Source organism: Haliotis rufescens, unplaced genomic scaffold, assembly GCF_023055435.1.
Source record: "Haliotis rufescens isolate VD_foot unplaced genomic scaffold, xgHalRufe1.0.p SCAF_2, whole genome shotgun sequence".
Classification (NCBI taxonomy): Eukaryota; Metazoa; Mollusca; class Gastropoda; order Lepetellida; family Haliotidae; genus Haliotis; species Haliotis rufescens.
This window is the reverse complement of record NW_025963890.1, coordinates 4,992,890-5,019,991: the sequence shown is the minus strand read 5'-3', so window position 1 is coordinate 5,019,991 and position 27,102 is coordinate 4,992,890. Positions and strand designations below refer to the sequence as shown.

Here is a 27,102-nt window from a genome sequence, read left to right as displayed (position 1 = left end):
CGTCTCCATAGCCGTCATGGGGAAACATTTGGGGAAGCACCGTCCACAATGTCGTATCCACCTATTACTGCTCCGTTTGTACGGCCGTCTCCGTGAGTCAACATAACACGGTTTATAGACAGATACTGCATGTTTAATCATGCCGACCTACCCACACTACACACTCGGTCCTGCCAGCTCTCTTTGCGTTCCAACAAACGTAATTGGCGTTGCTACAATGGAGCGTCTCGACAACTTCCTCATTCTCCAGACCAGATTAAGGGCTTACGTTGATTTTTTATACTTCTATATAGGTTCCACTGAAGCAGTCGTTTCCCGAGAATGAGATATGGAATTTTCATAAAACCTGCATCTGTCAGCGTTAAGAATATATGCTTTGCACAACAAGATTATCATTGAAGTGATAGTGATAGTTCCCGGAAAACTCAATAGGGGGTCTCCGTGACTGTATTGTCAGTGTTAAACATATTGATTTTGCATCATGAGATTTATCATTGAAGTGCTTGTAGTCGTTCCCTGAAAACTGAATAGGGATTTCAAATGTACTGTCACTACTAAACAGATTGATCCTTGTTAGAAGTTTACAACCCATGTCTGTACAGAACATATATAGTGCACAATTGAAAATGTGTCCACCAATCACATATTTTGTATTTAATGTTCTGTAATGAATTTAATCGATAATCGAGTTTGAATGGTTATGATTTAACACTTACACATGGTAGACTCTTTTACGGTATGTGAAAGTGAATGAGTTGAGTTTAATATTGGCGAGGGCGTTTTCATGGTCAGTTGTCAACAAGATGGAAATAGGACATTTACTGGTGGTCATGTCATCCAGGGATAACAGTAAACATTATGATTGGGAAGTTAATGTTCAGAGAAAAGATGGCAAGTCTAATCAAAGACCCTTAAAACTAACAAGAGACATTTCGTCTTTTATTGTAAGCGTGAATAAATTTATCTTTACAAGAATACCTTTAACAAAACATCACATTTTCAAGCTTTAATAACCTGTGTGATGTCATAAACTCGCCTCTCCCCGTCCCCTGAAATAGGTCAGACAAGCTACACATTGGTAACTATTGCCTAATCCTCCCCATTGTGACAATCCTCAGCTTTTACCACGGGACACGGACATTACCACCCTAATCCCTTAACGTGAGCGTGATGAAGGCGTTATTTTCCTTTGCGCTTAACCCCATGCTAAACACTCCCCTAGCCGCACTTCTTGCACTGACCGCGAGCCGTTCGGTTGTTCTCGGTAAAGACCGTTTACGACTGAACATGTACAACAGCACCTTATGGGACATTTCAGAACTAGCTTGGACAGAAGGTAGCGAATTGGGCAAAGGGAGATTACTTCAGTTAATTATATACGCGTGTTTTCTGACTTTGCATCATTTTCCCGTCCTTGTCATTCAGGGTTCTCTGTCAGTGAACACCTGGTGTCGTCACTGATTTTCAGTGGTCCATTCGTATAGTTTTCGCAGCCATTTGCCCTTCGTGTTAAATGGAATCTATTTCAGAGGATGATCTAGACTCGTTGTTCTCCTGCATTGGCAATTTATATTTGGTTCGCAAGATTGCACTCATCCTAAAACTAATTATTTCTAGTTCACTCTGCCAACATCATGTTTCACGTACTTAGCCATTCCAGTTTACCACATACAAATCAAATTCCGATATGGTTAAATCAATTTTTGATTACTCAGTGACATTTTTAATTTTTTAATTTTTAATTGTAAGTATGAATCCCAATGCGCTGTATCCCTATCAGGGATGGAGTGGTATATGTGTGTATTGTACAGCGGGGAGACCATCTGAAACAGACATGACGAAACATCGCTCCTTGGAGGCCTATTCCAGTAGAGGACAGATGACTTAGGGATCTAAGTGGTTGTGAAATGCACCCGACCATTGAAACGGTCTAATGTAAGCATGGTGAGGTACACTAGACCATAATGCATAGGTTTCAAGGTACACTAGACCATCTAAACTGTCTAATGTAAGGGTGGCGAGGTTCACTATTCAGAACTATATTTCGACTCACACATTCAACACTACGGTTCGACTCACACATTTAAATCTATGGTTCGACTCGCACTTTCTGAACACTCGTTCGACTCACATATTCAGAACTATGGTTCGACTTACACATTCAGAAGTACGGTTCGACTTACACATTCAGATCTATGGTTCGACTCAAACCTATGATTCGACTCACACATTCATATCTATGGTTCGACTCACACATTTAAAACTAAGGTTCGACTTACACATTCAGAACTATGGTTCGACTTACACATTCAGAACTATGGTTCGACTCACACCTATGGTTCGACTTACACATTCAGAACTATGGTTCGACTTACACATTCAGAACTTTGGTTCGACTCACACCTATGGTTCGACTTACACATGCAGAACTATGGTTCGACTTAAACATTCAGAACTATGGTTCGACTCAAACCTATGATTCGACTTACACATTCAGAACTACGAATCGACTTACACATTCAGAACTATGGCTCGACTCAAACCTAAGATTTAACTTACACATTCACACCTATGGTTCGACTCACACATTCAAAACTATGGTTCGACTTACACATTCAGAACTGTGGTTCGACTCACACCTATGGTTCGACTTACACATTCAGAACTATGGTTCCACTTACACATTCAGAACTACTGGTTCGACTTACACATTCAGAACTATGGTTCGACTTACACATTTACACCTATGGTTCGACTTACACATTCAGAACTATGGTTCGACTAATACCTATGGTTTGACTTACACATTCAGAACTACAGTTCGACTAACACATTCAAATCTATGGTTCGACTTACATATTCAAAACTACGGTTCGTCTTACACATTCAGAACTATGGTTCGACTTACACATTCAGGACTACGGTTCGACTTACACATACAGAACTAAGGTTCGACTTACACATTCAGAACTGCAGTTCGACTTAGACATTCAGAACTATGGTTCGACTTACACATTCAGAACTACGGTTCGACTTACACATTCAGAACTACGGTTCGACTTACACATTCAGAACTTTGGTTCGACTCACACCTATAGTTCGACTTACACAATCAGAACTACGGTTCGACTTACACATTCAGAACTATGGTTCGACTTACACATTCAGAACTATGGTTCGACTCACACCTATGGTTCGACTTACGCATTTAGAACTATGGTTCGACTCACACCTATAGTTCGACTTACACAATCAGAACTACGGTTCGACTTACACATTCAGAACTATGGTTCGACTTACACATTCAGAACTATGGTTCGACTCACACCTATGGTTCGACTTACGCATTTAGAACTATGGTTCGACTTAAACCAATTGTTAGACTTACACATTCAGAACTAGGTTCGACCTACACATTCAGAACTATGGTTCGACTCACATCTATGGTTCGACTTACACATTCAGAACTATGGTTCGACTCACACCTATGGTTCGACTTACGCATTTAGAACTATGGTTCGACTTACACCTATGGTTAGACTTACACATTCAGAACTATGGTTCGACTCACACCTATGGTTCGACTTACGCATTTAGAACTATGGTTCGACTTACACCTATGGTTAGACTTACACATTCAGAACTATGGTTCGACTTACACATTCAGAACTATGGTTGGACTCACACCTATAGTTCGACTTACACAATCAGAACTACGGTTCGACTTACACATTCAGAACTATGGTTCGACTTACACATTCAGAACTATGGTTCGACTCACGCCTATGGTTCGACTTACGCATTTAGAACTATGGTTCGACTTACACCTATGGTTCGACTTACGCATTTAGAACTATGGTTCGACTTACACCTATGGTTAGACTTACACATTCAGAACTATGGTTCGACTTACACATTCAGAACTATGGTTGGACTCACACCTATAGTTCGACTTACACAATCAGAACTACGGTTCGACTTACACATTCAGAACTATGGTTCGACTTACACATTCAGAACTATGGTTCGACTCACGCCTATGGTTCGACTTATGCATCCAGAACTATGGTTCGACTCACACCTATGGTTAGACCTACATAAACAGAACTATGGTCAGACTTACACATTCAGAACTGTAGTTTCTAAACAACTGATTCTAATACAAAGATGTCCCACAATCTACTCCACCCCACGTCTATTAAAATGCCCCTTTCTGTTATTGAGCTGCCATAGCGCCAATATTCATCTGATATGATACTCAATATTCATCCCCTCCGACGAGTCGTTAACATATATGAAAATCGTTAGGGTAAGGAAAACAAATGAATCATTTTAAGTTCATATTTTATTGTGAAATACGCATTGCACATTGCATCAGTATAAAAATACATAAAAATAGAAAACTAATATACACTCCACACATATTCAAATTCATTCTCCCGATTTGCAACGGATATGGCGAACAATAACTTTAAGTTCGTTATATCCGTACTGCCTGGTCACGTGAACAGAGATTTTGTGGACTAGAATTTGCTATACATGACATTTTGCTGTAACCGACGTCGACATATCAGGATTTTCTCCAAGCTTGTGTCATGTTACTGATAATTCCACATCGACTGCACCATTGTGCCAGTTTTCACAGTCGTAAATTATTATTTACATATTTACAAGGTATTCCATTTAATATACATAAGTATAATAATAAAATCATCAACTTATTGTAAGTTCAGTTGGAGAGAGTTCAGAGAGCACCATAATAAGTTTGTTTAAATAAAATATCAGAATAATCATAATATCATCAATAAGTCGTAAGTACTGTAGGAAGGACTTCAGAGGGCAACATATTTAAGTGTTTTGTGGTGTATTTTGTGAATATGTATCATATGTTTAACTCGAGTAATATGAGCAATGAGACTTTCTCCAAACCATTCTCCAATGACAAGTTGTTGAATTTTGAGCATCTACAACAAGATATAAGTTAATGACCAGTGGTACCAGTCAAGAACTTGTCTGAACATTGTGAACGGTGTGAACGTACGTTCGCCTCATCAAGAATAACATTTATATTCTTTGTTGTAAATAAAATCAGCTGAGGCAAGGAGTCTCAGGAAATCACAGACTAGCAAGTTTCATTGAACGAGTCCATACTAACTCTCATTTATCTTTGTAGACTGGGTTCAGCCGAATATGGGCATCAGCGCCGCCAAAACTGTGTGACTTTTTACCGCCAATCTGTCTCGATGCTTTTAGAAGAGCAGGGACACCCGAAAATCGAGCTATAGGTTCGTAAGGATTCTGATCAGTGGACCTTTCCGACCCGAAGTCTACATTCAGAGAGGCTCGGCCGGGTGCAGCGGGAGCGGCCTCGTCGTATGGGTTGTCTCTAGAGTATGTCTCGGAACCAGTAACGGTTGAGAACTCTTCCTCGTCGTAAGATGGGTTGGTTCTACCGCCTATCTGCTCTTCATAAACCTGTGCTTCCGTAGTGACGTCGTCAAGAGGGATGGAGACGGTGTCGTCTTCAAATGCGGGGTTGTCATGGCCGCCTCCGCTGTCGGAGTCGGCGTGTTTGTTGGGGGAATCAGTGTTGTTACCGTCACCGCCGCCCATACCGCTGTCTCGGCTGCCGAGGCTGGCGGTGGAAGGAGAAGCGGGGAGACCCATCTTCTTCCCTCTGTGTGAGTTGAGAACTCCCTCGAACACCGACTCAACAAAGGTTCTCTTGACGATCCCGATACGGAAAAACCCGAGCTGCCCTTTGTTGATATTCCGACAGTCCACGACCGTGGATGCGGAGTTCTCCGGAGCTGGGCCGCTGCATAGAATCCCGTCACACTAAAACATGTAAATACAACGTTACTCAGTTTTCATCTACAGTAGAACACGGATATAACGAACACGGATATAGCGAACAAACGGATACATCGAACTGTTAAAAAATCCACGATTTATCTCCTATACAAGTCATTGCTGCAATGGCATGTATTGTGTTTTGTTTTGTCAGAGATGGCGGACGTTTCCGAGCGAAAACGTATATAACGAACAACAGATATAACGAACTGATTTCTCTGGTTCCTTGTAGTTCGTTATATCCATGTGGGTACGGTGAGAAAGGGAAAATAGAGAAACCTGATAATAACACACACACACACTCATAATACGGAAAACCTGTATAAAACACGCCATCTCATTGCCTGTCGTTATTGCAAATGCTATCATATCAAATCGTACATAGACCAACAAATATACACTTTTGCTAAGGAGAATGTTGCTTATTCCTTTTAATAGTAGAAATGTTCTGATATCATATGTATACTTCCAATGGAGTTGAGAATGAAATTGGGATGCACACTGATCCGTTGACCGAAGTAATTATGCCAAGTGCTTTGAGCATGACCATGTGTGATGTGCATCCTTTCGGTATATAAATTACCCTATATCAACATCAACATCATCATCATTATAAGTATACGGTAACATCTAAACTGGGTTACATCACATTATCGGGGCGTTCGCGTAGCCTAGTTCGCTCGTCACGCCGAGGCCCGGGGTTGATTCCCGACATGGGTGCAATGTGTGAAGCCCATTTCTGGTGCCCCCCGCCGTGATATTACTGGAATATTGCTAAAAGCGGCGTCAAGCCATACTCACTCACTCACTACATCACGTCATACATTATGGAACTAAAAAGTTCTAAACTGGAGCACAGTTTAATGTTTTGGAAACATATAATGTGCCAAAGCTTACGTTTTCAAGTCCCAGCTTAGCCAGCACTTGGAGATGATGGGTGGTGTCGGCCTCGCCAGTGGGGTTCGCGGAGGTGGAGGCTACGGGGCCGCAGATGTCGAGGAGGGCGGACGTGACGGTGTTGTCGGGCATACGGGTGGCGATACTGTCGGGACGGCCGATGTACTTCTCAGCGTAGCCGATACCTAGACTGTCCAGCCACGGGCCTGGGAGAACGGACACAAATTGAATCATCATCACAATATTCCACATTGAACAGAAAAAGGCTTGCAGTAAATGTAATTTTAGATTGTACTCAAACTCACAAAAGATCATTGCATTGTATACGCGTTGTATTATGTACTCCAAAGTAAAGTTGTTTTACATGTATATTTTTTGAAAGATTGCATATCATTAAAGAAGGAATGATTGAATGAAGACCAAAAGAGCACCGTTATACATTGTAAAGCAGTTCTGTATTCATTAATGGGGCGTACCTTTATGCAGCACTAGACTGGCTATATAAAGTGGGGCGTACCTTTGGGCAGCACTAGACTGGCTATATAAAGTGGGGCGTGCCTTTGGGCAGCACTAGACTGGCTACATAAAGTGGGGCGTACCTTTGGGCAGCACTAGACTGGCTATATAAAGTGGGGCGTGCCTTTGGGCAGCACTAGACTGGCTATATAAAGTGGGGCGTGCCTTTGGGCAGCACTAGACTGGCTATATAAAGTGGGGCGTACCTTTGGGCAGCACTAGACTGGCTATATAAAGTGGGGCGTGCCTTTGGGTAGCACTAGACTGGCTATATAAAGTGGGGCGTACCTTTGGGCAGCACTAGACTGGCTATGTAAAGTGGAGCGTACCTTTGGGCAGCACTAGACTGGCTATATAAAGTGGGGCGTACCTTTGGGCAGCACTTGACTGGCTATATAAAGTGGAGCGTACCTTTGGGCAGCACTAGACTGGCTATATAAAGTGGGGCGTACCTTTGGGTAGCACTAGACTGGCTATATAAAGTGGAGCGTACCTTTGGGCAGCACTAGACTGGCTATATAAAGTGGGGCGTACCTTTGGGCAGCACTAGACTGGCTATATAAAGTGGGGCGTACCTTTGGGCAGCACTAGACTGGCTATATAAAGTGGGGCGTGCCTTTGGGTAGCACTAGACTGGCTATATAAAGTGGGGCGTACCTTTGGGCAACACTAGACTGGCTATATAAAGTGGAACGTACCTTTGGGCAGCACTAGACTGGCTATATAAAGTGGGGCGTACCTTTGGGCAGCACTAGACTGGCTATATAAAGTGGGGCGTGCCTTTGGGTAGCACTAGACTGGCTATATAAAGTGGGGCGTACCTTTGGGCAGCACTAGACTGGCTATATAAAGTGGAGCGTACCTTTGGGCAGCACTAGACTGACAGTTCCTGGCCAGATCTCCTCCATAAAGTCCCACAGGAGCTCCCCAAACAAAGGACGTCCTGCCGCGATCTGATCTCTCCGGGAGATCCACATTGACATAGGTCGGTCCTCGGCCTCCTTCTTGGACTTGTAGGCTCTCTGTACCAGACACACACAGGTTCAAACATGAGCTCACAACATGAAACTCTATAATGAATAACTGAGTGCATAACTCAGAGAGAATTAGATGCAGTCAACTGAGAATCGTTGTCGGTAAGGTAAATAGTAAATACTACTCAAAATACGTTAAGGACAGACAGATCCTTTCATATTACTAAAATAGTTAATTTGTCATGACTGTTTTTGAGTAGCATATTGGTTGATGTTTCAGCCTCATTTGGATGTCATAGAATGCATGAATATTTGGACTTGCCCGGTAGTTTTGCATGATAGTATTTCTTACCTCGACGGACTTTGGGAACTTGACAGCAGCGACAAGCACGTACACCACATCAGTCGGAATACCACAGATGCCGCCTTTGTTCATTATCTCTGAAATCGAGAAGGGTATATACAATGGTGACACTAAAAGTCATGTTAGTACGGGAGAAGATGCTTTTGTATTTGAAAAGCCTGTGAACAATAAATTCAATTTAATTTACGCTTGAAGACAAATGTATAAAGTGAGTGAGTGAGTAAGTTTGGTTTTACGCCGCGTTTAGCAATATTCCAGCAATATCATGGCGGGGGACACCAGAAATGGGCTTCACACATTGTACCCATGTCGGGATTCGAACCCGGGTCTTCGGCGTGACGAGCGAACGCTTTAACCACTAGGCTACCCGACCGCCCCTCAAATGTATACAGATAAATAGGCATGTAACGTGCATGGTCATGGTAATTTTCAATGAATTTGTAAGGGATTGAATACATACCTCCAATTGTGTTAACTCCGCTTTGCTTCTTCGCATCTGCCCATATTGCCCTGTCCCCTTGAGAGTGAATGTAGCTAACCTGGAGAAGAGGTTTACCCATGGGCAGGACTTCCCGACCCCACACAGTCTTCAGAGCAGAGGCAGCGAAGCAGTACACGCAGACGATGACGAATATGATGATGATGACAATCTCGTAGACGCTGACAGCAGGGACGGCGAGAACGCGCAGCAGGAAGGCCAGGACGACCAGTTCGAAGACAGCACAGACGACGAACCATGCCTTGTTGATGAGGGCGGCCAAACCCATGTTGAGGAGGCCCACACACAGGAAGGCGATACAACCAGTAGCAGCAGCAACACTGTTGTCCAGGACGAGGATGCCAAGTCCACGAGCAGGTCCCCAGATCAACCAGAGGCAGGAGAAGGTGAAGAAGGCACAGCTCTCTACTGTCAGGCCTCTAGCGAAGGCAATGGATGCTACAACCATCTGAGGAATACCGCCGAACCCAATCACCCATGGCATGACTGCTGGTCCCAGTGGGGCCCAGACAACGGCCAGAGCCGATACAGCATTGAGGGCAAACCCGACACTATCGAGGTCCAGATACTTGGAGAAGCCCAACATCTCACTGGAGGAGAAGAGGCTGCTACTACGACGTCCTCCCGACTCCTTCAGCCTACCGTAGATGCAGACGGCGCAACAGCGGCATTTGTTCACCAGGAAGTTTTTCAGTTTTGCCGTCTCAACGCATCGGACCCCGAGCGGGATCTTGAAGGAGCCGTTCTGGAGTCGACTGATGTGGGCGGCGAGGCCGTAGAGGGAGAAGATGAAGCTGATCCACCCCATGGCGCCGAGGAAGACGCCGGAGAAACCGTTGACGCAGAAGGCGATGCACATGATGCAGAGAGAAAGGTGTTGAAGGAATTGGTAGATCTCGCGGGTAAGGGAGATAATTGAGACGCAGAAGAAGGTGATGATGTAGATGACTTGCACAGCTATAAGGGGTGGCATTGGGGTTCCCGTGGCATATTCCACAGTGAGGGTGTAAGCGTTGGCCATCCAGAACATGCCGTGGAGGAAAAAGAGGCAGCCGTTGTAGGCGTCGGAACGACGGACAGCGACGACGCCGGCGACCGATTGGAATATACCAGCTGATACGACCCACATGAACTCCTGTCTGGGGTTGTTATAGATACCGGTCACGTGGCCAGCAAATATAGCAAAGGCTAGCGTGTCCATAGCATGGCCCAGAGGGATGTAATCTTTCGAGTGACCTTGAGCGTGGTTTTGGGGTTCAACGTTGTCTTTGTCGTCTCGTTTCTTCAGCTTGGTGATGAGGTTGCTGGCGATGCTGTAGAGGGTCAGAGCGGCGAGGAGGATGTAGTAGGAACCGGCACTGGAGCGGAGGGGGCGCCAAAGGGAGGCAATCTCGAAAATGCAGGAGAGAAAGAAACCAAGGGAGAGAACCGCTGCAAACTTCGCCTTGTGCTGAAGCGCTCCGATGACGAAGAGGAGGAATATCAGGAGGAAGGCGCCGTACCCCGCCCATAGCGCCTGGGAATCTGTCACACCCTGGGGGTTGGTGCCTTCAGTCACGTGATAGATGCCGATGCTGCCCCACATGGCCGCGAGACAGAGCTGAAAGGATCTGAGGACGCTTTCTTCAGGGTGTTCGGCAGATATACCTGAAAGTCAAAATGAATACATCAGCAACGACATGAGGTGAGATGAATTTAGGTTTAACGTCGCGTCCAAGATTATTGCACTTATATAGCGACGTGCATGCACGTATGTGTGAGGCTGCTTGTACTAGTTCGGACTGATGCCGATTGATAGTGGTAGCTCACTGAGATACCATGCCGCAGTTTAACATGAATACCCCACTCAGACACAGTATACTGTCTCCGAGCAGACCAGTCCTTGTTTTAGCCCCTTCATGCCGAACTCCAGACAGGGTAACAACAAGTACCATCTTTAAACGTTTTTTGGTATTACGCGGCCGGGGATCGAACCCCGGACCTTCCCCTCTCCGGGCGGGCGCTCTACCACTAGACCACGGAGACGGTCAGCAACGACATGAAGTTGTAGTGATATGACTCGCACGTATCACGTTGAGTCGATGTTTTCGTTGTGGGCTGAACGTGAAATCATCAATAAGGGCAGATTCTATTTAAATGATTTTATCAATATAGGAATCATACGTTTGTAATGTTTTTAATTTTCGCATAGTACACAACAACTCATTGGTACCTTAGTATAATTTATCTTTGAAAATCAATAAATTTGCTTTTTTCGGCATAAATTAACAACATTTCAAATATGGCCATGTGGTTGCAAATTCATTTCTTATCCCAGTCTTCATTGAACCAATATTTTTTACCAAAATTACGGCGCCGAAAATTATTTTTCACAAACTGTCGCAGGAAAGGAGTGATATTTAAATAATGACATAATGAAACAATTCTTTCAATTGTCAGTTACATAAATTTTGCACCTTAGTTTGTATGACGTCGCAGTGGTATATGACGTTAAGCCTTTATATGCTTAAAAATTAAATACTAACTGATAAAATTTGATAGAATGACGAATTGGCTACTGAATGTTTGAGATTTCAGAGATGCAATAGCAGTAGAGTACACATGGCTTTGCATTATTTAAAAACGTAACCACACGACGCGGAATTATTTATATACATGTTTGCGGTTACTTCCAAAGGAAATAAATGTGAAATGCTCTGCATCACACATCCCCTCAGTTCCTCGTCTTCCTGTCCACGTCGTCGGTAAGTCAGCGGGCTACGGTCCAGGCCATGGACACTTGTCTACAGTCTTAAGGAAGTACACATCTTTTTTCATTTCCTTCCTCCGTTACTTTTTTTCAACGGCTATCCGCGAGCCAGTGAAATTAGCCTTATTTATTTTTGTTATATAATCAGCAAATTGTAATGTTATTCCACGTTTATCATCCAAACACTGGCCTGCATGGGAATTTGGAACTTTTATCGACTCGTGTTGATATATGGGGTATGAAAAGACAGGAGGGTGAAACTCTATATGGCCTAAATGCAACTGATGTTAGGCTGTAATTTAAATAAATATTAAAACTGGCGAATCAACAGTCTCATCCTCTGTGTCGAAAGACGGCTAATGACAGGTTTAGTTGGAATTTACTGGATCACAAGTATAGTTTTAACTCGCGTGTTACGATTACGTTTTGGGACTGGTTCCTTACATACACATAAACGTAGGTCACATGAAAGAGACATCCACACCTATAGTCTCTTGTTGAATCGACTAGCGCGTCATGAACAATGGATGACGTCATGTTGCATTATCGCGTCAGTGAAATGCCTCATGACGTCAAGTCAAAAGGTGTTTAGCAGACAATCGAATCAATGGAACAAAAGGCATGAATTGACTTCGAAAATATGAATGGTTAGAATTCAATCGATGAAATATACACCGCATTTGACAAAGTACATGAATTGGCCTCTAAAGACATACACGAGTAATTGATGTTACCTACATTGAAATCTATAACAGCGAGAGGAACGGAAGGGATGCTGTATGATAATATTAGGTTTGATATAATGAAAATAATATGGATATGTAGGTGCAGTTTCAAATGTCCAATACTTCCAGATACCAGGAGGGTGGCCCAGTCGTCTAAGGCGCCGCGATTCGCTGTGCAAAGTTGCGTCCCTTGGGCATGCCAGAAACCTATGATTGTGGGTTCCAATCCCGGTTCGCCCCGATCATGTTTCTAGGTTTGTCAGCACCATACCCGTGCTCGTGGGTTTCATCGAAGTGGTAAACGTCTAAGACATGCATTACTTCGAGCTTTCCTCCCACATTAAGCAGACACGCCGCGATATAACTGAAATACTGTTAAAAGCGGCGTTAAACTCAATTGACTCACTCACTCACTCCTGATACCAGGATTGATATAGTTGTCGATGTGTATATGTACCCATTTCTCAATTCTCATTTATATATTCATGAAAAAAGCATCTTCATTTAACACCAATTTAAGTTTAGCTTCTTATAATAAACAATAGTCAAATATCTAATATTTTGTTTTACAACACAAACATCCCAGTCAAGTTACAGGGTAAAGGCAAAATGACAGGTGAAACTGTTCTCTATATTTGTTCCGTTAATTCTTTCCATAAGTATATACAAAGTGAATAGATTTACATGAATGTATGTATATATATTTACATATATATATATTTGAGATCGTATATACAAAATGTCAACCACTGTTTTGTTATTGATATATATTCGTTCTAATTTTCAACATCGTATCAGCTATAAGCGATATGACCTTTAAGGAGAGTATCGAGTCAATACAATATAACTTAATTATTTAAAAATTCGCATCAATATCACTTCACGTATGTGACGATATTTTAATATAAATATGACTAGTATTATGATAAACATCATCAATAAAATAAACTGCGTTCATACATATATAGCTTGGTAACTACAAAAAGATATTAAGAAAATTTGAAATGTTAATTTATAATTTATAAATTGAAACAAGGAAACTTGACTTACCGACAATGATGCTGAGTATTGACAGCACGATGAGGACGGCTCCATACGCGACGTTGATGGGGAGGGTGTTGTTTGTAACACTAAAGTTAAAGATACACACTACAAGTAGTGTGACAAATGTACAGTATAGACCAGCTACAGTGGCCGAGGTTCGCCGTATCAGGCCCATGTTCGTTATGTGGTCTTGACGTCTCAATTGCTACTCGTCTTGTGTCGGCAAACAACTGGCCTTTGAGAATAAAACCACTCGCACTCTCTTTTCCTTGCGGTGGCAGAAAAAACGTCACTGTGTATGAAACTGTGAAAATGGTTAGCTCATTTAAATATAAGGCGGATTTTGTCAGTATGAAGGCGTGGCGATGTTCCTCGACGTCATGCAATCATATGATTTCAATGAAGATAATATTTTTTGTCACGCCGTGCCTTTTTCATCTGTCACCTGCGCGCACGAACATTCCGCGACTAGTTCCGTGTCAGGTAAGTTACTAATTTTTGATGTACCTTACAATAACAGTGCAGAGGTTCTTCCGGGTTTACGGATTGGCTACAAGAACAGACGTGTCCCTACCGATTGGTTAGTAGGAAAAGAGAGCAGCGGTCAGTGCGCGAATCAATGTGCGCGATGTAGTGTAGACAAGGGTTATGCTAAAAGTGGAGGTGAGTAAGAAACGGCAGGGGGCGGCGCTACAACTGTTCGGACCGGGAAGATCCGGCCTCAGATATAGAATGACGTCTAAGATTGAAAGATACATGCGTTTTGGGAAAGCCACCCACTCTGGAAAATATTATATCAAAGCCTACGCATGTCGTGACTCCACCCAGTGATAAAAATAGATATACGTCGTTGTAGACCCGTATCAAAATTGGTTATATATTCAAGGTTCGCGACGACACTGCAGCAATTTGACATTTCGGGAGATTAGGGTTGCGAGTCACGGGAATCTTCGTGTGGCGTTTCCCTGTGTCCGCGTTGACAACACAAAACGGAGAACTGCTTACTTCATCACCACAAACACTGGAACTCGTTTGAAGGCAACACTGAATATTTTCGCGCGAGTTCCATGGCCAGTAGTTAGCCAGGCGACATTTAACCTAAAGGACAGCTCATTTTCAAAAATATTTTCCTCATCGTTTCTCGAACTAAAGCGGACAATTATTACAAATTCCCGAGGTCGTCGACTCTATTTTCCACCAGAGTGTGAGAATCACTTCAAGCAGACGTGATCGGAACAGACGACCGTTCTGATCGCAGACGACAATTATGGATCCAGAAGAGAAGGTTGAAGCCTTTGCGGCGATATTATACGCCGAACCTGGCACCCTTGGTTTGATTGCAAATATTATGTCAGCTTTGATCGTTGCAGTAGAAAACATGCTTGACGGTCCATTCTCACAGCCCGCAATGACTCTCGCAGGTAAGTAAAAAAAAATGTTCCATTTTAAAATATATGGTTGGGCATTAATATTTATTAATTATTTAAAACAACATATATCAATCAATATTTATTCATACGTTTGTATTGGTCCCAATCTGAACTGAAATATGATTTAACACTCATATTTTCATATATTTTGACGTTAACTCGTTTGGGATTTTGTTTCTTTCATCTTAACCTTTCTGGTAGAACATTATTTTGTTTATGTTGGAGATATGCTTTCACACACAAGGAAACGTCTCCTCGTGTGCCGCTTACTTCCCTATTGCGTTCCCCCGCCATTTGCGTAACTTAACAAATAGAAATCGCCGGCTTAAGATTTCAACGGGACATAACAGGAGTTTGTCAAAAATGTTGAAACATATATTCCAAATTTCGATATTTTTCAATTTTCAATACAATGACAATGTTCAATTCAACTGAAACTGTTTGTGAGATTACAGAGAAAATGCTCTTCGATTACCATTATTGATAACTATCATTTCTGTTGTCACGACTACAAAATAAAATCATATTAAAAAATAATATATATCTTTGATGAGATTTTAGAAGATTGTAAATGAGAAAATCTCATTGTTGAAGTAAAAAATGCAGACATCCATTTATAGAAAAAAATATGTCTTGTACATCACCAAAGTGCAACTTTGTAAGTGCATTAAAAATTGGAAATGTTTGCACAAGTAGCTAAATGTTCCGTTTTTCCGAAGCCACACATGTGTAGCTGGTATGTATAAAAAGGAAATACATGTAAGTCGCCTACTGTTTTAAGTCTAAGCTTGTCGCTAAGCCGATTACCACTGTTGTGTAACCTTAGGATATAGCTCTCATTTCCTTTTGAAACGTTCCCCTTGTAATCTGGTTTACATTAAAGAACAACCGTCAGATAAAAAGAATGTAACAACAACGATGAAACGGAAATATCAGTTTTCTGTCTATATTTGTTCCCGCTCCCGCGGTTTAGATCTAAATATGGATGTTAAAGTCGAATCTAAAACTTCAACGACTAATGATCGCGGAAATTAAATATTTTTACGAAACAGGTTTACAGCTGAAAAAGCGGGAATATAAATTCCAATGCGTATTGAATGTACAGTGTGGGTAGATACGAACGTAGAAGAAGGTCGCAAGAATATTTGTCGTTTTGGCGTATCTAAGTGGTGTTGGACGGTGGGGTAGTCTAGTGGTTAAAGCGTTCGCTCTTCACTCCAAAGGTCCAGGTTCGATGCCCCACATGGGTACAATGTGTCTAACCCATTTCTGGTGCACCATCGCCGTCATTTACTATAAATGATTAATCTATCAACATAACACGTATAGGTCATATTCCTAATTTCAAAAGGTCTCCATCAAAATGACGTAGTGATTATACCTGGTTATCATATATCTTTGCTGTTACCATGACAACCAGCAAATGTAATATTTACATACTGTTAAGGGGGTGGTATGGTAGCCTTGTGGTTAGAGCGTTCGCTCGTCACACCGAAATCCAGTTTCGATTCCCCACATGGGTACAGTGTGTGAAGCCCATTTCTGGGGTCCACAACCGCGATATTCCTAGAATACTGCCAAAAGCGGCGTAAAACCATACTCACTCAATCACTTACATATTGTCATCAAATAACCATGAAAAAACTCTTCGATCAAATATGACTGTGATTTAAAATAATCAATTTCGGTTCGTTTGACGTACTACAACAAGCCCAAAGAATGTTTTCAAGGAAGTAATTCCTTTAACCATTCTAACAAGCAGTAGCGAAGAGAACCGTTTCCAAAATACCGCGTGCGTGTCTAATTAGAAACGCGGCAGATCAGGTAGTCACGAATCCATTAAAACATGTAAGGCAGACAGACACAATTCGACCTTCTTTTGTCTTTTATTTGTTCTTCTTCCTCTCAATTGTTTCCCATCGGTCACTGTTTCCTGCGAAATAACTTCCAAGACACGTCGGTCAGCTGTACGGTCAACACTTTACCTGTCAATCAAACTCACACACACGCCAGTCCATGGTTTAAAATTCACTCTCTCAGCTTCGACTGAAAGGGTGTCCAATTATTGGCATATGAATAGTTTTCTTTGTCATGCGTGTAGATATCCACTTATTAAAATATTATGAATTAAGTATATTACAATATTCTGTAAAATTATCATAGCTAAATCAAGTTTATGGCCGAGTACAAGTGTTGTGCGGGGTTTCTGGAACGGGTGGACTGCGAGGCCGATAGGAGTTACGTCCCTTGTTTGCACAGGCACGGGGTGGGGCATTAAAGCAAAAAAGACATGTTCTAATACAACGCGAAGAGATCACAACCATGATAAAATAGATCAACATTTCTATTCATGAATGTGTTTGAGTTACGTTTTGAGTCAAGAAACAGTTAAAATTCTAAATTGATTTCTGGAAGCGAGAAAAGTACACACAAAGACCCTAGAACAAAGGGTTTAGAAAAAATACAGACAAAAAGTGCACTTTATGATCTGTTCGCACGTGACAGATAATGTTTATACTCAAACAGAGCTAAACTACATGTTTTTCGTGACAAAAAACAAATTTAACATTCCAGTTATATTACATTTCCGGAAGAATTTGCAGATTTTCTGCAGTTTTTTCAAAATTTAACCCAATTATAAGAGTATTATGTTTTTTGTAACACCAATATGGTTTATAAAAACATATAAAACCCACATCAAACGAATATTGAAATATGGTATGTCAACAAGTTAAAGACAGGAAAAACTAACTTCCTAATCTCCATCAACACTCTGGTCTCACGGCCGTAGGGCATCAACTGCGATTAAGGTGATGACAGGATTTCCCGGGTAATTGGTTAACGGGGTTAATCGCGAGTCACGTTAAGGTTCCCGTATAACGGTATACGAGCAGTGGAGGCTAGGAAGTACAGCCTTGGTTTGTTGATGGTGGAGACGACCCACTCACTTCCTCACAGTTTGTGGGCAGCTTTGCGTGTTGCTTATGTTGGGCTGGTATAGCTGGGCTCGTTGCATTGACTTGTAATAAAGAAATGAAGTTGAATGGATAGAATAATATTTATAAAAATATCAAAAGTGTAGATTTTTAATAATGCTGCAGTTGACTTGAAGAATTATATTCATGTATAAAGCGTACCCAACGTAGGCAAGTTGAGCAATAACCACAGACCTCTAATAAATCCTTCCCTGCCTATTATAAGATCGCAAAATGATGCTTTACAATATTTACATACTGCATTGTACAATATGAAAATGGAAACAGAAAACGGGTATAACGGGGAAAAAGGGAAATGTAGGATAATTTTTTAAGATTTTGTCAATTAAAAACTTCAGTTTCTGAATTGTTGATAAACATTAACTGATGAAAAATGCATCTCCATGATACGCTGATATCAGTAGCTCGGTAAATGAAAGGTAATTTTTCAAAGATATGTAGATTCTTCTTCACGTTATTTATTTAATTGCCATGGCTACAGTATATATATTTTCTTCCACAGGGGCGCACCTGATTGTGATGGGAGGGTTTCTGCAGCTGGTAGCATCTCTTCTCTGCTTCCGGCGTAACGACCATTTGACCGGAACAGCTTTCGCCGTGTTCGCCGCCTTGTGGACAGTGATGGGCATCAACCACATCCTAGCCCCAGTCATGGGGGCCGAGATCCTGAGGGTGGGGATCCTCCCCGGTATGATAGGCTTCATGACCGTGGCAGTCATTCTGTCTCTCTGCGCCATCACCGTCAACTACATCATGCCCCCTGTCCTCTTTGCTATCATGTTGACTCTCATTTTCGAAGGTGTTGGGGCCTTCTTCGACTGGGGAAGAAGAGTCGCCGCAGCGTTCGAACTCTTCATCGTCATCACCAGTGTCTACGCCTCGGTTGTCATGGCACTGAAAGGGGTGAGTCAGAGATACATCCTGCCCGGCCTTGGAAACGCCATCTTCGACCCACTTCTTATCCGAGTCAAGGAAAACCCCAACACTACCAATGAAGCTAGGAAGAACACCAAGTACGGTGAACCCTACGGCCTCGGCTACATGGGCAACGTGGTGCCTGCGGCGACGTTGGTTTTCCATCATCTGGGATACTTCTCCGACTTCCGGGCCGCCATGCCTATGTTCGTCTACTGCTTCTACTGCCACCTCCTCGCCAGCTACTACGCGTTCCTCAGACACGACTTCTTCCACGCCGTCGAGTTCGCCATCTACTTCCTGTTCTGGTTGTCAAGGGGAGCGGTCCAGCTTCTCATTTCCCTCAACTTCCCCGGCATCGACGACTTCAGGGTGAACTTTTTCGGTCAGTGGGGTCTCATCGCGATCGCCCTGTTCCTCCTCCTCTTGTCCGCTGCCCGTAATAAGGTCGTCTTCTTGTACAACTTCCTGTTTCTCTGCGTGGTGGTACTCTCCGTCGACCACATCCCTCATCGGGCCCACAACTTCTCCTTCGGGGTTTCGGGGGCGATCTTCGCCATCGTGTCCCTGTATGTGTCCATGGCACATCTGGAGAACTCCATCGCGGAGAAGTCTGTCATGTGGATTGGGGAAGAGGTTGTCCATGCAGACAAGCTGAAGAAGGCTTTAATCGGAATATTCAAGGGAATGGGGTATGTATCAAAATGAATCATCAGTTTCTGAGTTGTTGATCATATAATACAGTAGATATCAACATTGTATAGGGATCACGTTTCCAAATTCTTCAGGCCATTCCAGAGTGATAACCTAGAAAGGTTTGAATATTACTGATCTGCGTTGACACAATGAAGAATGCAGTCAGTAGGCTTTTCGAGAATCTTTGATCAAATAATTGTTTATTGTTCCCGATTATTGAAAACAATGTACAAAATTCATTTTCATTTTTATTCACTTACGGGTTAGACGTTCATTTCACCGACAAAATGTTAAGATTTAGTGTAAAAAATAATAAAAAACAAAATAGTTTTCGTTTAAAAAACCCAATACAAGCACTTACACACCCAAGACAAACGTGTTACACAACAATGACAAACGCCACGTTATGAAAGAAAATCTAACCCGCCCGTGACTGGAGTTCAATAGTTCAAATTTTTACCGGACATGGCCTGACAGAAAATACGTAATGAAAATAACCATCTTGCACAATAAGCATGCGTGACGCCGGCATGTGGTGATGTGGAATGTGTAAGTTTCACCTTTAGCGGAAATAGACAACAGACAAAGATCAAAGACGATTGCCGCCCTTCTAAAATCACTGACCTATCTTTGTTTTGTCGCCTTGGGTCAGCCTGGTACATGGATGTGTTGTATAAAGAGACACACTTTGGTAAAAAACATTTGCTGATTGAATTGCAATTGTAGTTTCCTTTCCTATGATTTTGCACATTTACTTATAAATGGCTTCAAATATCTAAATATCTTCAATAACAATAAATATAGTATATTCATAAATGTTAACATTTTTTTAGCTGGTTAATTTTTAAATCTATTTATTTATTGAATTATTTGTTTATCTATTTACCATTATTTTTATAGATTTATTTATTTATTTATTTTCATGCCATCAAATTTCCGACTAATTCCTTATGTATAGATAGAAAACTACATCTACATTGTATATAATATTAAAATATATTAATTCACATATTCACTACGATTAACTACACAAGTGACCGCCCCAATGATTATGATATGAGATGACTAGAAAGTCATTAAGCATATTTGAAACTCCCTTTCTGAACCTCAGAGAGTTTCAACATTATAAATGGCGTTCTCTATCTTTATTTCAGTGGCGGCAAGGGAGACAACAGCTGGTACAGAGACGAAGACAAGGTCGACATGAAGATAGTCGACACTCTCGCGCTCATCGCCAACAGCGTCGCCTTGGCGTGCCTGGCCCCCCTTGAGGGCCAGAGAGGGGGGACCCTGGCCCTCCCCTGGATGGTGGTGGCTGGGATCCTGCTCAACCTGTACGCAGTCCGACTCTCCTTCACCGCGGGGAGTCTAGCGAAGGCCTACTACATCCTCGTTCTGGCTGGCTTCTGGGCTGTATGGAGCGCTCTGCTTATTGATAGTGAGTTCTGTCAACTTTCCTGAAAATAATATTTTGTTATGCTTGAAATAAAACAAACTGCCACGCTGCCATTAGAGTGAGTGAGTATGGTTTTACGCCGCTTTTAGCAATATTCCAGCAATATCACTGCGGGGGACACCAGAAATGGGCTTCACACATTGTACCCATGTCGGGAATCGAACCCGGGTCTTCGGCGTGCCGAGCGAACTCTTTAACCACTAGGCTACCCGACCGCCCCAAGCTGCCATCAGAACCCACATACTTTAGAAGCTGCAGGCCCTGACTAAACTTCTCAGGCCCTCATTTAAAAAATAGCTTTTTGTGAGAAATATATAAACTCGTAAGTTTACTGCAGGCCATAAGGACCCATACAGCGCTGAAACTACGGGCCGGACACGAAATCTACTTGCCACGGCCCCACGGGCAGGCGCTTTTTCGAACACTGCTACCAGGTGTTAAACATAATTATGTATACCTGTTTGGCGAATATCTACGAACTGGAGCAACATAGAACGGAAACTTCGTTCATAGATCGGAAACTATGACATGCATATCTTACTATTTCAATCATCATTTTCAAGGCTTTTTATAAAACAACAAATTGAAGTGAAATTGGAATAATTAGTTAATTTTTTTGTTTTGTTTCAGACACCCAGGCATTCCCCCTGCGTTCTGCTGCTGTGGGGATTCTGGTCCTGCATACAATCGGGATGTTTGTGACGCCGGTGTTCACCCGGGTGTGGATCCCCTTTTCCATGTTCATGGAGCTGTGCAGTATCGCACTCGTCGTCCGCTGCTTCAACACCAACCCCACCTGGATGATCCTCGTCACAGCCGTTCTTGCTTGTAAGTCGAATAATCATCAACAGCATACTCCATTATATTCCAACCACCCCGGAATGAAGTAAAGTCAACTTCGTTTATGCCGAATATACGAGGATTGCATACTCAATTTATGTTCCAACCCCGTGGATCAGATAACTTCGGATATACCGAATGAATTTTCAACCATTGCATATTCAAACCAACTAAAAGCCAAATTCTATCATCCATCGCTGTGTATGTCATACTTTCAAAGTAAGGCTACTCTATGTACGACAAGTACAGGTATGACGACCAATCGCATATAAAATAACCAACGTTTACCACCACCACCCCCCCCCACCCCCCCCCCCCCCCCCCACACACACACACCCCCCCCCCCCCCCCCCCCTACCCCCACCCCACCCCCACCCTCCATTTCCCAATGAGTATTGATTTCCAAGTACAGTGGACACCGGACGTTATGAAGTCGAATATACCGAATACCCGAGTGTAATTACCACAATTTATATCCACTGTCGTTGTAGGTGCCGTGTGTCTCTATGGAGCTATTGCTGAGTTGGTAAACGGCGTGTTGATGGACGTGGTCATCCCTGTCGGTCATCCAGTTTTTGAGGTAAGTAAATAGAAGCGAAGCAACCATTTCCGTAATCTTAAGGAAACTCCCTACTAAGGTCGATTAATCCGTTGTTCGAGACGCGGAGAGCTGATGTCAGGAGATAGTGACGATAACGAACCTGCGGTGATCTCACAAGAACACTATTTCATACGATAATAAGAATGATCATAACAGGGTGCAAACCAACATAAATAGAAGGTTTCATGATGAAAGTCTGCAATGGTACATGACGTTCGTTATAATATCATGAGACCCGTGAAGATTCGGGGTAGAACCCATGCTTGCCGTAAAAGGCGACTATGCTGGTCGTAAGAGGCGACTAACGGTATCGGGTGATCAGGCTCGCTTACTTGGTCTCCTTGGTCTTCGTATTCCAATTTCGTGGATTGATGCTCATGATGTCAATAACTTGATTGTCTGGTCCAGACTCGATTATTTACAGACCGCCGTCATATAGCTGGAATATGGAGTGCGGTGTAAAACAACAAACAAACAAAAAACAAAACAAATATGATATCATGACTCATTTTTGCACTACAGGAGAAGTACGTTGACCCCTACGAAAACCCCCCGTGTCCCCTCTTCCCCTCACGTCGATCGTCCGCCCTCCGGAAGGTAGCCAAGGTCTTGGACAACGCCGGCGTCATCGGCACCCCAACAGACACCGTCTACGCCATCGCAGCCTCCTGCAAACACCCCGAGTCCATTCAGCGCATCTACACCGTCAAGGAACGCCCCCCAGAGAAGCCCATCTGCCTCTGTCTCGCCAACCTGGATCAGTTGAAAGCAGCCACCCCCGACTTCAGCCCGCTACTATGGAACTTCATGGAAAGATGCTACCCAGGTGGTATCAGTTGTGTTGTACCCAAAGGACAATGGATGTACAATCTTGGGGTCGGGGATGCCTATGATCTTGTTGGTACCAAGGACAGCATTTGCATCCGGGTACCTGACAGTTGTGTCCTTGCTTACCTGGTATCCTGGTCTGGACCTATTGCTCTCACTTCCGGTAACCCCAGCGGTGGCGCCGACAGCACTCATCACAGTATGCTTATTGGGTCTTTGGGTAGGTCATTGTTCATTTATTTTTATAATTTCAGTCAGAATTGTCAATCGAATCTACCTTGACTCCCATCTTGAACTTACTTTATGCATTTTGACGAATACTAGTTCCATTTACAGATATGGAAAATATAATTTCTAATACACTAAACAACGGTTATAACGAACTCAGGGAGACCACTGTTGTTTTAGTTCGTAATAACCGTAGTTCGTTATAAGCATATATACAGAATATATGCAACAAATGCCTGGGACTAAAAGAAAAGTTCGTTATAACGGTCAGTTCGTTATAAGCGTTTTCGTTATAAACGTAGTTTATTGATATATTTTGTTATCTGTTTTACTATTATACATTATAGAGCTGCCTTATATTATTCACAATATGAAACCCCATTTCAATATCGAATATTCACGGAAGAGATACATTGTTTCATAATTTATGATTTTGAATTGAATTATGACATGCATTTTATGGCAATATGAAGTTAACACACGTATACTTGTTCCTCAATTCTCACACGTGATGGCGTTTACAAACAGTTCGTCAAGTTATTTTGTAGTAATTGCACCGAATTAGGGTCTAAATATCTTTAAACGTTAAAAGCACGTAAGCAGTGTGTACAATCGCACCCTGCACGTATTCCACCGACCGCAACTCTAATGGTCATTATAATGAGCTTAAACATTTTTTAATGAATGAACATACTCGGTAAAAGGATGCTTTAAAACCATTTAACTTTGCATTACTCCAACCTCAACCTTAATTCTTATTACGACGTTAATTCTGATCCCCGGAAGGAGTTAGATGGCCGTAACATTTTTAAATAAACCTCACGTACGAATTAGGTCACACTGTTGTTTGCCTTAGCGTTGCACTACTCTATCTATGTATTGCGTGTGTTTAGATTGAATTCAGTACTTAATGTACTTACAATGTTTTTTTATAGTTGGATTCTACTCCAATGAAGAAATCCTTGACAGATCAAATATCAAATCTTATATCAGTTGTATAATGAGATAAACAATTACAGTAAACTACGGTTATAACGAACACGCTTATAACGAACTGACGGATATAACGAACTTACTTTTTTGGTCCCGACTACTTGCTGTAGTTATGCTGTATATGTGCTTATAACGAACTACGGTTATAACGAACTAAAATTAGTAGTCCCTTTGAGTTCGTTATAACCGTAGTTTACTGTATACTCATGTTTGATGGTGGGGGCTAAAATGAAGGGGAAAAAAAAGAATTTTTTATTCGATGGTGATTTATTTGATACCGGTGTCAACTAGTGTTTTTCAGCCTAGTAACGTTGTGATAACGCTTGCATTTTGTCCCCTCAATTTGCATGTACGTGCTTCAGAGATTAAATATGTCTTTTTGTTGTATTGCAGGCCAGAAACTAGATGCTGTTATATGTGATGGTGAATCTCGGGAACTTGTGGCGTCCACAGTGGTCAATTGTATGAAAATAGATCAAGGTAAAACCACATTCATTTGTATACAGTGAAACCCCGTTAATCCGGACAGTGTCGTTTTCAGGGAAATCATCCGATTTATAAATGTCCGGAATATGGAGTCATTGTAACGGAGCAACGCCACTGTATGCAAAACACGTCCTAAAATAATCACCCGAATAGCGGGGTTTCCAGACTAACGGGATGTCACTGTTATGAGATTACCCGAACACATCCGTCCGTTGCTGTTAGTGGCCATGGAGTTAATCCTCTAGTAAATCCCTATCAAAGGAAGTATCGGCTCAGTGTTTCCTTGAATGTTTGAATAAAATATATCAAGCTAGCGTTCAACCTGTGCAACACTAGTTAACACCATAGGATACGAAACTTCCCATCACCTTAACGTCATTTGTGTGTTGTGTTTTCAGGGGATATTAGCTACTTCCGTATCGGGTGCACACCGAAAGAAATTGTGGACCAACATTTCGAAGACGCCAAAGCCGCTATGACAGAAAAGAACACAGTGGTTACTTTGGGGTCCGCTGACCTAAAGAAATGACCAGAGCGTTAGCCCTTGTGGATGTGATAAAGACCAACTTAAACCAACTAGATGACAGTTTTATGTTTGTGTTGATGAGTATTCTATCAACGCTCACTGTCGTTGGCGATACTTGCGAATGGCATCCTGGATATGCATTCTGATGTTCCCTGAACACGGTGCAACGACAACACCAACATTACACGAAATATACCCTCATGAAACATTCAGTAGTTAAGGGTTATTGATAGTCATGCATATCCATTGTGATAAATCATCGTCGTTCAACTTTACCTCTGATATTGTATTCAAATAATGCAAAGCTGTTGTATCAACCACACTCATTTATTTATTTATTCAATCATTGATGAATGTCAGTTCTATGAAAGTACAAACCTACACCGATTATAAACATTTATATATACCCCCCGTGGCTATTCTTAAGGGTATAGGGCAGGGGTGGCCCACTAGTCTAAGACGCTGCAATTACCTGTGCAGAGTTGCGTGCCTTAGCCTGCCAGAAACCTATGATCGTGGGTTCGAATCCCAGATTCGCTATGACCATGTTCTTGGTTTGTCAGCACCGAACCTGTCCTTTAGGGTTTTACCAGAAATGTAAAGATCTAAGACATACATAAATTTGGGCTTTCGCCCACTTCAAGCTCAAACGCCGTGACATAACTGAAATAGTGTTCAAAGCGGCGTTAAACCACACTCACTCACTTTCGGGGTCAATCCTTCATGGCTAACTTGCTGAAATAAGTATTTCATCACACGTATAATGAGGAATTCAGCAAAGACATCAGGAATTTGAAAATACACGAAATTCATTAATAGTATATCATAATATTACTTTCTCTTACCCAACATTATCAATAAAAAATACAGATTATTACGGATGTAATATTATACCTAGTGCCAATGTATTATATAGCTGTGTTCATACGCTAGTTCAGGGCCGTTTGTTATGTAGATGACGTCATAGGTACGAGTGCACGTGCTGCAGATATGTTTAGCTTTATGTTAATGAAGGATGTTGTGGAACACGTTACGAAGAAGAGTCAGTCATCAGAATTCTGCACATTCGTCTTTATACCCTCACAAACTTTCATACTTTTAGAACTGATTGCTATTGTTTACATGTATATTGTTTTTTACCTTTGTACATATTATATTTTGAAAATAAATTCATGTCCGATTTATTAATGTTTTGAATTCTATATGTTATTGTCATTGAACGAAGAAAGCGACAAAACCATTTTCATTATTATAAGAAATATCTGCTAAAACAAAGCCCATTGTACCATTCCGACCATATCATGACCATGTGTTTCTGAATCACCATCCAATGGTTGTTGTTGTTTGTTGTTTAACGCCTCACACAGCAATATTCCAGCCATTTGACGGCGGTCTGTAAATAATCGAGTCTGGACCTGACAATCCATTGATTGACATCAGGAGCATCGATCCACGCAATTGGATTCGATGACATGCATCAACCAAG

General features: G+C 42.1%; 2 protein-coding genes across 2 annotated transcripts; one reads left to right on the top strand and one right to left on the bottom strand.

Annotated features, from left to right (window-relative positions):
* Positions 1 to 4,330: 4,330 nt before the first annotated feature.
* LOC124112776 lies at positions 4,331 to 14,095 on the bottom strand. The gene is made up of 6 exons (XM_048399529.1): positions 13,628 to 14,095; positions 9,065 to 10,750; positions 8,593 to 8,681; positions 8,129 to 8,288; positions 6,751 to 6,956; positions 4,331 to 5,838 (listed from the first exon to the last, which is right to left on the bottom strand). The coding sequence occupies exons 1-6, from the start codon at positions 13,794 to 13,796 to the stop codon at positions 5,158 to 5,160; spliced, it is 2,991 nt and encodes a 996-aa protein (XP_048255486.1). The 5' UTR covers positions 13,797 to 14,095; the 3' UTR covers positions 4,331 to 5,157.
* A 240-nt stretch (positions 14,096 to 14,335) lies between these two features.
* On the top strand, positions 14,336 to 26,798 carry LOC124112775. The gene is made up of 8 exons (XM_046472914.2): positions 14,336 to 15,042; positions 18,550 to 19,654; positions 20,813 to 21,096; positions 21,745 to 21,942; positions 22,446 to 22,534; positions 23,078 to 23,603; positions 24,998 to 25,084; positions 25,489 to 26,798. The coding sequence occupies exons 1-8, from the start codon at positions 14,889 to 14,891 to the stop codon at positions 25,617 to 25,619; spliced, it is 2,574 nt and encodes an 857-aa protein (XP_046328870.2). The 5' UTR covers positions 14,336 to 14,888; the 3' UTR covers positions 25,620 to 26,798.
* Positions 26,799 to 27,102: the final 304 nt, after the last annotated feature.